Raw genomic sequence first — 18,535 nt, 5'->3', positions numbered from 1 at the left:
ATGTTATTGTATTGTATATTTGTCATTTAATGTCTTGATGAATTGAATACACAGGACACTGGAAACAAGCCCCTAGGGAGTTTTTGTGTTATCCTTACCTTTTATCAATCGTTATGAAATCATACCTCTGTACTATTGTCAAACTGTTAATAACATATCCAATCAATCAATCAATCAATCAATCAATCAATCAATCAATCAATCAATCAATCAATCAATCAAAAAGGAGTCCATGTCCTACTGTCCAAAAGTAGTGGGAGGTCTGTTGGTACATGTCACTGCTAGTGCACACTGCAGTGCTACTGTAGGTCTGGACTGGAAGTCTCTAAGCTGGAAGTCCATAACTCTATGGCTGCAACTCCATGCAAGTGGATGGGATGAGGGATAATTCCGGATATGATATGAATTATGAACCAACCAGTGCAACCACACAAATTCAGAAATGCACGTGCCAAAACCTCTTGTCGATCATGCGACTGCCTCGCGCAATGCATGCCGGGAATTGGCGTTCTCGATCCTATGATTTTTCTCCGATGTTTTAGCGGCAAAAACTCCACCTCCTATGAAACACAGCGGCGGCTGGCTGAGGCAGCACTCCTCCCATATGACTTCCTGTCTACTCTCAACAAAATGCAGAAATGTAGTACGAATGTTGCAGCTAACGTTGGTCAGCGTCAGTTTAACGGTCTTAGAAAAGACACGTTCAGTCTCGGTGCGACGAAAGGTTATTGGTAGCCTGGACGAGAGACGTCTAAAAAAGCACTCAAGACATGAAATGGACCCGAGTTAGCACAGCAAGCTGACTGGTATGGTTTCCTGGCTAGCAGGCAAGCTATAGTTAGCTGCGTTAGCATAGTCTAATCCAATGGACAACCCTGATGTAAATATTAACTAATTATTAGCAACCCTGTCAGCATTAGATACACCGTCATAAGCCTGTTTTGTTGCGTCGTGACGGGGGCTGTTTTGTGAGAATTGCCAGTCGCAAACATCAGTGATGGAGGAAGTTGACAAGATTTTGATTCACTCCCTCAGACAGACCGGCACGTAAGTAATGCTAAGCAGTTTGTCATGCATTGGGCTTTTCTAGGCATGGTACGTTGACAACTGACAAGTGTAAAGAATACTTTTTTGGGATAGTACGTAGAAAGGTGAATTGACAGCCATGAACCAGCACATGACACAGATGATGCTTGAGATGAATGAGTGTACCTTTAGAGCGAGAGACCTGATTGTCACCAGGGCACTAATACTTTTGGCGTACCATTTCAGGCATGTCATTTTAACAACTCAAGAATAATAAGCAAAAATTGCTGCAACGCATCTTAATGCTGTTTTTGAAAATAGGACTTGGTTGCTGGAGACAGAAACTTCATCACGCAGCTCATGTTTATATCTGCCACAGGGAGGTGAATGATGACATTCAAAGCGTCAAGCAGTTCACCAGTGAGCTGATTGTGGAGGCAGTGGTGAGATGTGTGCGAGTCATCGACCCAGCCCTGGGCAGTGGGATATCCCCGTCCCTGCCCCCCGGCATGTCCGCCCGCTTCCGAGTGGGCATGAGCCTGGCACAGGCCTGTCAGGTGAGAGAGATGAAATCTCGTATCTAAAAGGTGTGTGTGTGTGTGTGTACACCCCCCCCCCCCCCCCCACACACACACACACACACACACACACGTCACATAACATTCTAATCAAGCTTCTCAACCTCTTCATGACTTTCACTTTTAGTTCCCTGTTGTAAAATAAATATGTGCAAATCTCTTAAACTGACATTGTTCTTGTGAAGCTGCCGTTTATATGTGGACCAGTGAAGAAACTATATTTGTGAACGATTGCGACCTTTGTCATATAATCGGTTCAGGAACATAAAACAACCTACGTATGCGGGCGCATGGGTTGGTGAACCTTTGGTTTCCAGTACTAGATTTAATCTTCCCCCTCTAGGGAGTGTTCACATGGTTCAAAATCCTATCCAAAGTAAACCAAATATTACTCCATTCGCAACATAATTACCTTTTCTCCCAATTCAGTCATTGTGCCAATCTTTGTCATTTATGGAAATCTGAGAACTACCGTAGTTACTTTTGACTTAAGTTTCTTTGGAGAAGGCTGCTATGAAGGTGTTTTTGTTTTTTCCTGATCGCAGGGTCCGTTTTGAATTGTTTTCAATGGGAGAGCTGTGTATTGAGCTATGCTGGAAACGGCAGCAGTGTGATGAGTGAGTTGCCGAGCGTCCATCCTGTGCTGCACATTGACATCTGGTGTTTTTATCTGGCCGCAGATTTGAAATACTTTCACTCTGGGCATTTGGAAGCCTTATAGGAGAGCTCCCGCCTTGGGTTTTCAGCCATGAAAACACTTTGTACACACGTGCGATGGAAATTAAAACGGTTGTTCGCCGGGATAAAGGGGTCCTTTCAAGGCCTTTTGCCTGTAATCTAGCCTTAAAGTTCTTTGCTAGGGGTAGGATATTGCATCGTCCAATAATTCTGGATCCACCACTTTGTCCCCCAGTTTCCTGTCCTCAGCTGACACATTTCCAAACCACACAATGTTTGTGCCAGGCCCACAACACTACTCCATACCACCACCTCTAGCTGTACCAAAGTGTTTCTCTCTGGTCGTGTCATCTTGTGAAAGGTAGTGGACTGGTTGTGTCTGTCTCCACATTTCAAGATAGAGGAGAGGGAGATTGTCACTCCCAGGATTTGTAGTTTGGTAAATTTCACTGTTGTATGTTGAGCATGATCAAGGACAGGTGGTCCCCACACATCTCCTGTGACAGTGCACTACTAATTCCTGTGTTTGGAAACATTTCATTGATTTCAAGTTACTGTATTTGCGTTGTATACATATGCACCATTCCACGGGTGCAGGCTTTAGTTCCGACATACTATTGATCCGAAACCTCAATCCTAACCTAACCCTAACCGCAAGCACGGGAGCAGCGCATGTCGGACCATCCCTTTTTCGCATCGCATCGCATGTCCCCCCGCTTCGGATCTTCGGTGTGTCGGAAAAGCGTGCGCACCCCCCATTCCACAACAGGATTAGAATCTCACTCCTGTAAAATGTTCAATAATTAGAGCCGGTCAAACCAACTACATCAGTGGATACCAAACTTTTTCATGTCAAGGACCCCCAAATTGACACTAATTAGCCCGTTGACCCCCATTTGAAAAGATATGCCATGGACCCCGACGAAGAGAAGATTTTTAAGGCTCTAGCAAATTTAAAGGACCCCCCAGTTTCACATGCATTAGTCCGTAGACTAATGCATGTGAAACTTTAATTTAATGGCATTTCTATCTCTCTGGGACCCTCAATTTATATTGTAAAATGACTGTTAATTTAACTGTTACAGACCCATAAAAGTCCATTTAATTACAAACTATCATTTAGCTGGGGACCCCCTGGAATACCCTCAAGGACCCCTAGGGGTCCCCGGGCCCCACTTTGGGAACCACTGAACTACATTGATCCGATGCTGATGTGTTGACAGCAGACGCCAGTGGTTACTTTGCTATCCTGAATCACTATTAGATTTATTATAAGCATGTATAGAAATGTGTATTTTAGGCTGTTAATATTTTTATAGCAGATGTACCGGTATGTGTTATGGAGACGAGGCAGTCGGTAACTTCTAAAAGACCAAGTTCTGAGTTCAACACACCAGAAATTCAGAATAAATGTTTTGGATTAATTTGTTCGTCTATTAACTGCTTACCGTGTGGCGTGCGGTACATGAAAACTACTCCGGACTGGTGATATGACAATGACGTTAAAATTGATTGAGTTGGATGAACAGTTTCTCTCTCCAACATTTCCCGTGTTTTTAGTTCATTGAAATAATTTCTTGCACATGTCTCCAGTGCACAGCTCAGCTGGTTTCTAAAGTTGTGCCTGCCGTTGACTAGATAGTTAAGGGTTTATTATATTGATTACGTTAATTCCGCGCTCATAGGCAACATATGAATGCCTCTCGGTTGCTAGGCGATCAATAAAACAAGAAATTAAACGAAAGTGAAAAAGTTTACTTTTTTACATGCGTTTACATTTTTTTTAAATCCTTTTATCTCCTCTTTTCCCAGATTACAATTTTAATCAATCATTCACGGCCGATAACTAAAGCGTCGCTGATCGCGGTTACAAAATGTATGTTTCGGACACAGGATTTCACTCTTTGGTTGACATCCCGGTATTGTACTGCCAGCGCCACTTAATTTTGTACAGAATATATTGTTACGAATCCTAAATTTGAAATAACTAAAGAGTATTTCAAGATTCAGAGAGTGACCTGATCATTCAAGCAGGTGCCACACATATTGCATACATGTATGATGACTGAGCAACAGCAGCTTCTATTTTTGTCTTTGTCCTACTGTATGTTGCAAATCATATTAGGCTATCCTTTGAGGACCAAGAAATCACATGACTGAAGGCAAAGTTAATAAGTACTAGTACCCACCCAGTGCATCCTTAATCAAAGAATGTCAAGAAGCATGTAGTCTTTTTTATTAACAAGGCACAGAAACTGAATGTGGAATGGCAGGCAGGATCACTTTTGATCAAGTTTGCCTTCCATCACTTTCAATTGCAAAGTGACAACTATGAGACTAATGAATGGATATAGTATGTCTTTGTCAGTCTTTATAGGACTGTAAAACTGAAGGTGCAAGTAGGTTCAGACAAAATAAACTTAAGCTGCCTGTGAGTACAGGTTGCCTGTGAGTACAGTACTGATTTCGGACTACCAGAGAACTGCTCTAACTCCTGAGCCATTGCTGCCGCAGGTGAATGTGAATGTTCTTTTCAACAAAGCTTCTTAATTTTCTGGGTGCTTTGGTTTGTAGTTGTAAGGCTGACAAACTAGAGATGGTGTACTGCTGACTTTGTTTTTGCATGAGTCATGACAATTTGAAATATAAAGTGATTTGAAGCATTTGACAGTTTTGACACACATTCCACTTTGGTGTTACTACTGGGTTAAAGGTCAACTGATGTTTTAGCTGACCTTTTTTGTGTTATCCTTTTAGCCTAATTGACAAACAAATGTGGTACAGTAAGTACCACATTTTTTGACTAGTAAAGTATTATTTAAAAAAAGTATCCTGCCTGGCGCAACCTCACAGATTACAGATTCCAGTTCCATGTCCCTGTGCTATTATTGAATAGTGAAACATATTCATCTACTGGTCATTACTCATTATAATATCAAAGCTTCAGTAAACTCGCACCCACCGAGTGGCATTCCAAGCCCAGTCCACTTTCTCTATCTGACACTGGTCCAGACCATATCAGTATCAATACATTACATGTTATTGTTTATTAACATAATTGGTTATATATTGTACATTAATTAACATAACCGGGATTTATTTTAAAATAGAACTTTTAGACTTGGCATACATACTTGTGCCAGTGTTGGCAGATTTATAATTACGTGTGAAAAGTGATTAATAACTTTAAATTTATTTAGTAAAGGCATTTGCAACAGCTCCTCTCAGCAATCTGATCAGAATTGTAATGCTATGGTTTGATGCTCCTTAGGACCTTGGCTACAAAGGCGAGATAGGCTACCAGACCTTCCTGTACAGCAACGAGCCAGAGATCCGCTCCCTTTTGATGTTCCTGGTGGAGAAGCTGCCCAGAGAGAGTGCCGAGTCCTCGGACCAACCAGCAGGTACTCCCATCTGTTAGCTCACTGGTTCTCAACGTCTGGTCCGGGGACCACCAGGGGTCCAGATGGACCCTTGCGCATCTGTAACGCTAGAGTGTACAGATGGGTGCGTTTGGTTCCATACACTCTTAGAGTTAAATGAACAGAGGATTTTACAGTGTAGATTTGGGACGGGGTCCCAGAGATAGTAACAATTGTATCAAAGGGGGGCTGTGGCCTAATGCATATCAAACTGGGGGTCATTAACTCCATTATTGCTCGCTAGGTGGTAGCATAAGCACACCTAACCTGTGCTACCCGTCCGCTCTCACTCTACGATCCTTGTTTCATTTCCGGGTTATCAGTGAGGTGGCGGCTGTTGTTGTGAGGACAGTGATCGTTAGCTGTGAGGTCATACCCCTTAGCTCTCGTCAGAAACACAGGGCTTAAAGTTCTCTGTCCTGGGGACGGATTTCCGTCTTGAGGACTTCATATTGACCATTTATGAGATGCAAAAACATTTAATAAGAGGGGTGGGGGTTATATGTAGCCATGGACACAGTGTGAATGACATTAAGTCATCAAAACGCAGCATATACTTGCTATTAGTCAAGAGATCTCCCCAAAGTCCAAACTACCAAGCTTCCATTCGCACTCAAATTATATTTACATCGATCAGCTGCTCAGAATGCACCACGCGCTGCTGAATATAACCCGGCACGGCCACACCGAAGTGTTGGTGTGCCAGTGTCAATTTATTGTGCGCAGACAATAAATAGCAGATCTGCAAGCTCGCAGTGTCACGAATGCCACACGCTGTGTATATCTATATATATATCTATATCTGTATATTTGCTGCACGCAGCACCGTGCGCAATTATAAGTCTGTTGTGCTCGATTCGATGTCCCCCTGCTATTCTGACTTAAAAGTAGCACAGATTTAATTTTAAAGTTGGAAGTTTCTCCATCATGGCAGCGTCCAAAAGATGAAATTACAGGAATAATGGAAGTCACTGGAGTTCTAAATCGAAAGTTGATTACACCACGCAACAGGTAGGAATAGGATGGAATGGAATTATTTTGTTGACGGGGAAGGCAGCCGTAATTGACAAAGTGCTTACGTTCGGTTCTCTTGCATTAAATTAGACAGTGCTGTGGAACACTTGCTATGTTTGAGAGAGATTTGAGAGGATTTATTTGTCTCTCACAAAAGTTACCCATAAGTTACCCTCCTTTAAGTTTCACTACCACCGCCTCCATATGATTATCGATCGATTGGACCGGCTGCTACCAGACTGGAGTTAAACAATGCAATTTACGGTGGAAAACCTCACCCGTTTTCAAGGCAGTCAAGCGATAATCATGGAGGCATTGGTAGTGAAAGAACGGGCTCGGACGTCAGGTGCTCTGCAACACACTGATGTGTGACAGGTCACCATGGACAGCGCTCTAAGCTTTAGAGATACAAGTCATTATAACAAGATACAAAATCTTGTTATAATGGAGGCTCAATGGAGCTGGATTTAAAAGTCACATAGAATTGACGAACATGTATGTAGGTGGCATATGCCGTACCCTAGCCTAGGGGGTGCGATTATAATCGTAGAAAGCAGGGAAAAAGTTAAAATGTAAAAGGTTACAAAGCACTGTTATCCTATCCATTCATTTGTCATTCGTCTGTTCATTCATCCGGTTTTCCCCCATGGTGCAGCCAAGGGCATCAGGCAGTAAATTCAGGTCAATCAAGTATGCAAAAACCTGCTGGTGCCTTATGGGTTTGATAGTGCAGTTTGACTACTGGGGTGCAGTACTTAGTTTAGACAGTTTTTGGTTTAGACTAGTCATTGGTTAGACCAGTCATTAGTCCTACAACTACAACCTCTCAAACCCTCACCCTAAACCTAACCTCCCACGGGGCAGCACACCTAAACCTAACCTTAACCCATGTCTAACCAATGACTAGTCTAAACTAAGTATGCACCCCGACTACTGCACTGATCACTGCATTGTCTATGCACTGAGCAGAGCGTAGATCTCTTTCAGGTGGCATATGGTACGTTTACACGAGCAGATGCAAAAGTTGCAAAGATACACTGCATATTTGTTGCTTTATTATTTGTGTTGCTCACACAGTCGTTGGCGTCATCAAGCGTGCAGACTTGTTTCGGAGTAAGCCGGGCTCTGCAAGCGTCAATAATCACTGTAAAGTACACCCTCGAGTGTAATATGTTTATACTACCCTTTAAAATAAACCCAAGTCGACTCAATTTCATTGTAACTAAGATGTTCGATAAAAAACTAATATTTTTTTTTAATGCCAGATTTAGACATTACGACCACAAATGTGGAGTTGAAACACTAAAAAACAAGGCTAAACGGCAGATTAAATGATGCAATGATGTGTTGTGCGTTGATTTGGAGCAGATACATGCGTCTTTGCAACGTCATGTTGCTGGCTTCCATTGACAATGAATGGTAGACTGCATAATTTAATCTGCCCCGTGTGAACGCAACATAAGTCTAATAATATGGCCTGACAACATAATGTCAAACAAATCTTTCACTTACCGGTAATTTTTTATTGAGAAATAGACAATGACAACAATTCCTCATACATTATCGATGGGCTGGACACTTTTATAGAACTTATCCTCTTGTACGAATGTTAGTTTTTCCATGACATACAATTCCTCAGTAATGTCCATCCAATGTTCTTTCTTACTTGTTGCTAAGAGGATCTTGATTAAATATTTATCATGTATTAGAAACTCTTCAGGGATATTTCCCCAACAATAAAAAGGAACTAGTCTGAGGTATCTTAAAGGTACATTATATTCAGTGATTTCACTTAATTCAAATATCACTTATTTTTTTGTTTTGATAATCCTCCCTACTATAGAGTGTGCTGACCATAAGGAGTTCCTCCCTGTCCCCAGTTAACCCCTGGGGGTTACAAAACCTTAGGTTTAATTTTTGACTAGCCCAGCCTTTATCCAATCAGGATAGAAAGGGGCCTTCCACCAATCATGATCACGCGGGTCTTGGTGTGTGTGCTGTTGGCCTGTTGTGTCCCCCCCCCCCCCACTGTAGAGTGTGTATGTGCACATCTTGTTACCACTTACCGGGGTGGACCGGAGGATTTTCCAAATCACTGAATGCTCCTTTAAAACACAGAATGGTCTCCAAGGTGGAGTGGATATCCTGCCAGTATTTCAGGACATGCCCAGAATATATGAGCGTGGCCCGCCTCCTTGTAGCCACACTGTCTCCAGCATGACTGTTCTGTTTTCAATTGTCTTGATTTAATTTGAGGTGTTATGAAAAATCTCATTAGGTTCTTCCAACGGAATTCTGTCCGCATTCTTGAGTTGGTAGACGTGTTTTGAAACAAACTGCATCTTAATGATGTCTTTCTCTCTGTCGCTCCTTCTCTCCCTCTGTGTATGTGTTAGTACTGCTGTGCTGTGTGTAATTAAGAGACACTGCTGCTCATTGATATCTTAATAAATCTCACAAAACAACACTGTATTGACAAGATAGTGTTTGTACTATCTTCTAAGATTCGCAGGAAAATCAATGTTTCACATATCAACCATGATGCAGTATAGTTGCATGCTTGTAGCCGATCATGGGACAGGAACTACCAACAGTCTGACTCTGATCCCATATGCAGGACACGGCATTACTGATTTTCATGTTGAATAGCTGAACTGAATATCGAAATGAAAGTGTAAAATGGTGCATTTATAGTTATTCAAAGAGCTTTGCAAAATGTTTATTACATTCACCCATTCACACTCTGACAGCAGAGAGGCTCCCATGTTAAGTATCTTGCACAAGGACACACTAAGGTCCATTCACACCTCTAATTCTGCAGACTCGATGCGAATGGGCGGAGAAGTTGCATAATTTTTGCATATTTAATTTGCTGTGTTTGCCTTCATACTGCACTGGTCAGGGACCTTTTATCAATGTGTTCAATTCATAAACTACATAGTTAAATATATGGTGCATGTTATAAATATAGGGTAACGTGCAGTAGACAGACAGACAATATTCTGTAGGCTACACTGCAGTGTTTTTGCGTTTCCTTTGTCACACCTGCCAAATGAAGCACAATGCGCAGCAGGAGTCGTTTTAATCGTAATAAAGCATTCTGGTGTGAATGTGACATAAGCCAGGTGGAGGCGTGGAGCTGGTGATTGAACTGGGAGTGGGAACCTTCCAGCATTGCATGGTTTTTAGAAAAGCATCTACTGTCCACTTCATCAGCTCTTTTCTTCTGCTGTCCTCCAGGTAAATCAGTGGTCCTCCAGCGAGCCATCGCAGTTCAGATCAAAGCCCAGCTGGCGCTGCCCTGGCTTCCACCCAACTGCAGACTGCCCCTCCTCTGTAAAACACAGGTAAAACTAGAATAAATTAACCTGATAAATGCGAGGTCCTAATCTGCTTCTAAGCCTGGTTTATATCTGTGTCTCCTCTCCACATGTGCCAGATGTGTGTGGACACCTCTGTCTCACAGGCTCATTTATGATAGTCTGGAGAGACCAGTGTGTCATGTAATTTCACCCTCTTTACACTAGATGGTAGCATAAGCATACATGGCATTTTCATTGTGTCAACTGTCAAGCCACATTAAACATTTTATATAATAGCTTCTAGTTTGATGAGGGTGGTGCACTGGAGACTGAATGTGGCATTCCTGCCTGGGTTTGTCTACAATATTCAGCTATTATTTAAAACGGAAAAAGAGGAGGGTTACAGTGTTCTTACTAGTGATGATACGTTGGAATGTGCTCTTTTGGGTCTATTTTTGTATTCTGCTGCAATGTGCAAGTAGACTGTATACTGTAGGTGCACAGGTCAATAGAGCGCCCCAGTCCCTCCCCCTTTCAGAAAAACGAGTGGCCCAGGAAATTAAAACCCAATGCATTCTCCCATCGGCACTTCTAATATAATTTATTTAAAGACTGTTACGCCGCGGACAAAGCCAACTCGGATCGTGACAAATCATGACAATGAACACAATGTTTTGGGCCGATCAAATAATTTATAAGACGAAAAACAAAACAAATAGTGTTGTCTCCTGACTTTCTTTTCTTCTTTCTAATGATTATACATCTATACAATACAGTCTACTGAGACTGATAATGTTTTTTTTCTCCCTGTAGAACTCAGGGCCATCTCACAGCTTCCATGCTCAGCCCCTAAGTTTACCATACAGCACTGAAGATCCAGGGAAGACGCACTTAAAAGGTTTGCCTCCTACTGAACTAGAACTTTTTTAAACCCTTCTGGGGTGTTTTTTTGTGACGTCGCAGAGGATCCCCTTCAGTTTGAATAAGGAGAATGAATGAGTTAATTTAGATTAACAGTAGCTTTGGTACCCAGGCTTTTATTTTCATTCGCATTCGGCTCAAAAATGAAAGCCTCGGGAAACGCATAGGAAAATCTGATCTGTTCTAGATCTGTTTTATTTCAATAGCTAAAGCATAACATAATGCTAACACCAAAAGGGGTTCCCGCCCAAAATGGGTGATGAATGAAAAATCTGCGGCTTTTAGTTTCTGTTTTCTGGCTCTGTACAACTGCCCCAGCAGACTCCTCTTTGTAATGTTTTCAATTTTGGTGATAAAAAAAAGCACACTCACAGTTTAGCGTAATTGGGGAAAATACATAGAATTAAATGTCACCCATGCATGCTTTTCTGTGTCTTGTTTGCAGAGGTAAAAGATTACCGTAGGAACCTACTTCCTCCTGTTACTGCCCAGCCTTCCCACCATGCCTCTGTGGCGGCCTCCTTGTTAGAGCAGCATGCGGTTGAGCTGAGTGCCTCTCAGGAGTGGGAGAGCGAGTGGAACAGTCAGGGCCTCCTCTCTCGCCTCACGCCGGAGGTACACTCACATAACATTATTACATTTATGTTCTCTAATGGTATTGGTCATTTGCATGTTTCATAGGTCCAAGAATATAAATAAGACAGCTGTGTGTGTTTGTGTTTGTGTGTGTATGTGTATATATGTGTATGTATACATATATATACATTGAACCTACGTTAATCTGCTGCATTTTGTCCGACAGGAGTACCGATCCAGGAAACGCGCCCGTCTGCACAAGCGCATCGAGGAGCAGCTGCGCACTGCGGCCCAGGCTCAGCCTGACGGCGCCCCACGCTCCAGCTCCGACCTATCAGAACTGCTACAGTCTTTTAGAGGCTCCGCCCCTAGTGATGGCATTCTGAGCAAGGGAACCCACTTCACACACTCTCAGAAGTTTAACTTCACTCAGGTGAATAGTCCTCCTCTCATATACGCACTTATATCTGCAGAAGGAAAAACCTGTTATGCTGGAATTGGATTCATGAAATTATTTTTAAGATCAAACTTGAGAAGGCTGTGTTGTTGTTTTTTAAACCTGAGCCGTTATGTTAGTACAGTAGTTTTTGTGATCATGCTGACTGGTTGTGATTTGTGTGTGTGTGAACACACAAATGGTGCATTGATATACTGTAGTGCCTTTATCTATAGTGCTTTACAGTGTGTTTTACATTCACGCACTGACCGCAGACTGAGGCGACCTACTCATCGGGAGAGCTTAGGACTCTTCCGTAGTCTCGCTTAGGCAGATGATCAGATCTCTGATTGTCTGGTATGTCTAAATTATTATTATAATGTTTTTAATTATTTATTTAGGGACATCCACAATCATATTTTCAAATAGTATTTCTATTTGTATGTCTAAATTAAATTAATTGGTTAAAACTGCTGTATACAGAAATGTATACAGCATCACATAACCAGCACAGACTTTACTTTGGTTCTTCATCTGGGACAGTATCAGGATTTGTTTTCCAATCAGTGGGCGTAAGGTTAGTACCGGTACTCTTGTTTTCTCTGGTGTCGAGAGATGTATCTGGTCGTCCAGCTATGCAAGACTAGGAGTTAAGTGTCTTGCTCACTTTGACACGAACCCCGGAGGAGCTTGGGATCGAACCGGGAACCTACCGATTCCAAGATGTCCGCTCTACCTCCTGAGCCAGTGCCACCACTGGACCGTAGTAGTTTAGCCAGTTGGCACTTCCAAACAACACATCGCGATGTGTTGTTAAAATACCCAACCGACGAAGGAAGATGTTTAAAAGGCTGTGTTTGTGTAACTGTCCTCTGCAGGAGCCTGAGAAGGCAGTCCAACAGATGGCTGCTGCAGCCAGTTCTCTGTCCAGCGGGCACCAGTCAGAGGAAGACGTTCAGGCATGCCAGCAGGAAGAGCTGACGTCACTGCAGGATCAGCTCCAGCAGCTATCACTCCACATCGGCCAGCTAACTGGAGACATGAAGCAGATGACCGTCACCATCACACAGGTGACCACGGACTACAGAGCTGTCACATGTGTGATCAGTGGCGTTTCCAGGAATTACATTTTGGGCAGGCAAGATGTGTTAATTGTCGTCCCCCCGTGCACAATCAGTAGCACTAAAGGTTTTCAAAGATATACGTATACCTGCCAGACAGTAGGATACAAAGGCTGAAAGGCATGCCATGCATTTGCATTCCAATGGGTGATTGAGCGTTGCGCTCTATACGCGCAACGGCCAATCCGCTGTCCACTAATAGTTCTCAGGTCTTGTTTTTGTCCTGGTGTATGGAATTTGGCCAGGCAGAAAATGGATTTGGACAGGCGGGCGCCTGTCCTCGCCTTATTGTAGATACGCCTCTGTGTGATCAGTTAGCACGCTGCCAACAGGGGTCAAAATGTAACCCTAGGGCAGGTGTTCTCAACCTGGGGGTACCAGGGGGTCGACAATACTATATAAATGGATGTACGTTTAAAACCGTCATGGCTAAGCACTAGCCAGGTGGGGCCAGTGAAAATAAGATCCGATCGCATCGCTATTGTATTCTCTCTCTGTGAAGCACAATTGAATGGATTCTCTCTCGGTAAAACACTGTTGTGTGGTGAAGTATTCTTTTCTCTCTGCAGCAGTGAGTGCAGCTCCTTAACCCCCTCCCCCCGCTACACAGACAGAGAGAGAGAGCAAAGGGGGTAGAGTGGGTGACTTTACTCTTCATTCAGCTTTGATGTCTGGGTGCAGGTATCTGATGAGTTGAAGCAGAGAGACCTGGGGAATGAGGAGAAGGACGAGAGTGTGCAGGTGAAGAAGCAGACCATTGACCTACTGCCAGACGCTGAGAACAACTTGGCAAAGCTTCAGGTAGGAATCTAATCTAATCTAATCTGCAGGGATCAACTTTGTTTTAGGAGGTATCTTTTAATTATCTATCTATAAAATAAATGCACCATGTCTCTGTACGTGTGTGTACATCTGTAATCCACGTAACTCAAGAACCGTTCGCCCCACCGACTTCAAATGGGACACACACGTTCCACACCACCACAGGGAGTGCAATGCCCGGTGTCGAGTCGGTCAGATATACGGTTGTCCAGAACCACCACAAAAGGCTCTGGTCAGGCTCTGCCCTCACCTGTAGATTCCATGACGTCGCATTGAGACGTCATGGAATCTACCACCCACCCCTTTTTCCCCTCTCACTGTATATGTTTCTTTTCCCTTTTACCTCGTTTATTCTTTTGGCTATAAAGACCGGACCCTCTTGTAAACAAGTGTAATGCTTTATTGGGTCGTCCACTCACATTTAACAGTCTTTGTATTGAGTTGTGCTTGAAATGTACTGTAATTCTGCAAACTGTTAATAAATATTTCAATCAATCAAAGATTAGGCAACACACTTCATATTTGGGCATGCCTGACACAGAACTCCATATATAGGAATAAAGGGACACAGAGGGACAGAGACAGATGGGTGGAACGGGTACTCTTGACACGGGTACAACGGTATTGCATAGATCTCCAACGTCTAGTAGTTTTAATTTTGATAAAATAATGTTCAACGTAATTGTGTGTTTGTGTGTGTGTGTGTGTTTCTGTGTCCACAACCAGGGCCTTGTAGAGGCAAGTGCTAAGCGAGTGGTGAACTTGGCATCGCAGTGGGAGAAACACCGCGCTCCACTTATAGATGAGCACCGCAGACTCAAGGAACTGTGCAGCAATCGGGATGTAAGTCCTTTCAATCACTTTATACAGTACGTAGTCAAACTGCATTATTATCCACGTTCCTCATTTCTTGAATAGACAATGACATAAATAAACATTGTCTTATAAAACTGTTCCTACAGTTCTTTATTACACAATTGTTTGCATTTTGTTTCAGTTTACTGTGCACTTAATTTGAACTGAATTGACAGCACCGATGAGTCTGAGTTCACATGTGACTGAGTACACAAAATGATTGTCCATGACCTTGCTTCATCCACCAGATGGAATCGTCCAGAAAGCTGTCTGAAATCAAGGATCTTCACGACAAAATCCGTCAGTCTGCTGAAGAAGCAAAGAAGAAGGAAGCATTGTACAAGCAACTGGTACTTAACTGAATAGAGTCTTAATTTCAAAAGAAGGGTGCTTAAACACTGTTCTAGTGGTGACACCGTCGTATTACAGTGTCATTGCCGACAAGAGCAGATCTTCAAGTTCAAAGCGAGCCTCATCGCAACACACCGTGAGCTTGTATATCGGCTCTGGTTCCCAAGAGGCAGACCGACACCGATGTAGTAGAAATTAAGCGTAAGATTCAATCTGACGTGTTTGCCTGAATGCTTAAAGTGTACTTATCCCCCACTATTGTGGTGTGTTTCTTAACAATCAGATCACAGAGATCGAGAATCTTCCTAAAGACGTCTCGCGCTCGGCGTACACACTAAGGATTCTTGAGATTGTTGGAAACATCAAGAAACAAAAGGAGGAAATTACAAAGGTATTTTGACATTACAGAATGACAGAAAAGCGTGGTGTTTACTATTTAAAAAAATACTCAAAAGGTGACAAACAACAGAATGCAAGGCATTGGTGAATGAGGCGCATATACTGTATCTCCAGACGTTAACATGTAAACCTGTTGACCTCACTTTTCTTATTTATTGCTGTTGCCATTGTGGGAACCAAAACCTAGTGGAACATCATGAAGTGTGGTATCTGAGACTGCTTTTGCTTTCCTTGCACGTAGATCTTGTCAGATACCAAGCAACTGCAGAAGGAAATCAACAACCTGACGGGAAAATTGGACAGGACCTTTGCTGTAACCGATGAGCTGGTCTTCAAGGTAGTAGACCAAGGAATATAAAGACGTGTCATGTGCTTCTACAGTCTGTCTCCAGAATAGGGAGGTTTTTGAAGAATTTGATATCCGACCTCAATTTTCTTTTTTTTAAAGTCAGCTACAGTTGGTCATTGCTTTCATTGTCTGCAGTAAACCTGCTATTAATGTTCTGTTTCATGATTTATAGGATGCCAAGAAAGATGAATCCGTCCGCAAATCATACAAGTACCTGGCAGCCTTGCACGAAGTAAGGCCATGCATGTTACATCGATCCTATGGTTAACATGTGACAAACGTTGCATCTAAAAGTCTGTTGCTTATCTATTAATCATCCCCTTATAGAATTGCACTCAGCTGATCCAAACAATTGAAGATACAGGCACGATCATGAGGGAGATCCGAGATCTAGAAGAGCAGGTACACTTAGCTTTCCTCAGTCTATCCTGTATTGTTGTTACACATTTATGCACCAAAGTATAAATCTGGCTTTTTATTTGTATATCGTTTATTCACCTGAAATTAAATTAATTAAATGGAATGCTTTCTACAGATTGAGACCGAGAATAGTAATAAAACTGTGGCTAACCTGGAGAAGATCCTGGATGACTACAAGGCCATTCGACAGGAGAACTCTGCACTGGCTGCCAAAATCAGAGAGGGTTGAACACCTTACCTGAGTGAGGGGATTGATGCCAAACGGAGCAATAGCCCTGAGCCGTAGACTGCCTGCCCTGTGTGGATTCAACGGAGCAGACCTCCATCTGCACATTTAAACATTTGCTGTCTATCGCCACCTCCCTCTACTGCCATTGGAGAACTTGGCCGCATATTTAGGAAGAAAAGTTGTTTTTTTTCTACCGAAATTGACATTTTTAATGAACAACCCCCGCGTTGGATGAAGATGACATTTTGATCATTTACAAATGGCTGGTACCTGGTCATCTGGTTGTCCAGTTACAGGTAAAAAAAAAAAAAAAAAAAACATTGCATAGCAATTGATGCTCTTAGACATTTTTCTATTCAACGGTTTTTAGTAGTTCATATTGATTGTAATCAAATCCCTTTCATCCACAAGACTTGATGATCAACGTGCAAATTTTGGACATGTAATAGAGCAATTATTCCTGCTGATCAGTAGGAAATTAAATCTAAATTCTTGTGGTTCCCTTTTCATCTCGTTTGTGATTGGATCAATTTAATACATGCCTTTGAATGTAGATCAATTATGTTCTATTTTGCCCGATCACAGTGTTTGTTTATAATGAAGTCTGTGAGGTACCATCTCAAAGATGTTACAAAATTTGAGATCCTACAGTACATTAGCACTAAAATACTCTTACATTACCACACTTGAATTAATAATGAATTAATTTATTTTCTGTATGGGGCCTGCTTTGTCTCCATCACCACAGATACATTGTGACACTTTGTTGGGAATCATAGCAATTCCATTGTACTCTCCAGTGCACTGCGTTACTGATTTATGCTCCAGTGCACTGCATTAGTCTTAAGCCTGATTTATGCTCCATCGTACAACGAAGTATAAATCATGCTTTACAGGGGGACTGACTGCCCAATAGTCCGACTATGTGGCCTGTTAAGACTCGCCCCGTGGTTTCCATGTGCGGTAAGGGTTTTCGGATAGGGTCAGTAATGGGTCGGACTCGGACTAATGAGCGTTCGGAACAATGACACGTTGCCCTTTACAGTTGCCAGTGAAAGGTTCTGCTGACCAATTCAGTGGTGTCGTACAACCACTGATTTTCCTGGGGCTGTGGAATGTGCCACGGTTTGTGCTGAATTGGAATATCTGTGGACATTACTTGTGTAGTTTATACTCATGCCTTGAAATCAAATGCTGCTTAAAAGTCTCTGTCCATGGCTCAGTATTATTTTGTCAATGGAGCCCTGCTTTGACTTCCGACTGTCTTATGTGGTCTAGAATAGAAGAACAAATGAACTGTCATGAGAATCATACTGAATCTGCAGATAATGTGCTTTATGTCCATCAACTGACCTTTGTAAAAATCTATTTGTTAATTCCATAAAGGTTGCCATTGCAGAACAGTTTGTTTTGTTATTACTTGTTTAAGATTTATTCACAGAAGAAATAATTTAAATGTAATCCCCATACCACACTGGCTTTTTGTATTTATACATGTTTGTCCTAATTATATATATATATATATATATATATATATATATATATATATATAAATACCCCCTAGCAAGTTTTAAGCTTTTAAAGAGAAGCAATTGATGCATGATTCAAAACTTATTTTTTTCCTTCACTGAATCCAAAGGATGGCAGTCCAACTTTATGAACTTTTAATTTGGGAACACAGAACTGCAAACTTTTCTCCATCACTGCTGAGAAACATTATGTTGTGTTGCCCTGACTGAAGTATTCTAATCTATCCTGTCCCTCCGATACTCTGGCTATTTTATGGTGAAATATTCACTTGATGAATGTAGTAGAAAACATTTTGATATTCAACAAGAAAACAACCCGTGTTGACCCCAAAAGCTGAAAGCTGGACACTATTCGTGCAATAACATTGGCACGAGCCATTGCAGGCGCACGTAGACAAGCGCACGTAGCGCTAAGCGCACGCTCGAGCATCCTTATTGGTCAAATGAAATAGAGTGTATCGTATGCATGCATAAAGTGAGTTTAACATTGTTTAATGTCGTTTAATT

General features: G+C 42.1%; 1 protein-coding gene across 1 annotated transcript; it reads left to right on the top strand.

Moving 5' to 3' along the window:
* The first annotated feature begins 610 nt into the window (after positions 1–610).
* Positions 611–16,996, top strand: ccdc22 (CCC complex scaffolding subunit CCDC22). The gene is made up of 16 exons (XM_080763123.1): positions 611–1,047; positions 1,406–1,583; positions 5,554–5,686; positions 9,959–10,065; positions 10,834–10,918; positions 11,387–11,556; positions 11,744–11,950; positions 12,832–13,023; positions 13,756–13,875; positions 14,623–14,739; positions 15,000–15,101; positions 15,386–15,493; positions 15,743–15,838; positions 16,023–16,082; positions 16,178–16,252; positions 16,386–16,996. Exons 1-16 carry the CDS (start codon positions 998–1,000, stop codon positions 16,497–16,499), a joined length of 1,914 nt encoding a protein of 637 aa, XP_080619249.1. The 5' UTR covers positions 611–997; the 3' UTR covers positions 16,500–16,996.
* Positions 16,997–18,535: the final 1,539 nt, after the last annotated feature.

The sequence above is a fragment of the Protomyctophum bolini genome (assembly GCF_963924005.1).
Source record: "Protomyctophum bolini genome assembly, chromosome: 5".
NCBI classification, from domain to species: Eukaryota; Metazoa; Chordata; class Actinopteri; order Myctophiformes; family Myctophidae; genus Protomyctophum; species Protomyctophum bolini.
Note: the sequence above shows the minus strand (reverse complement) of the source record. Positions and strands in the feature narration are given on the sequence as shown.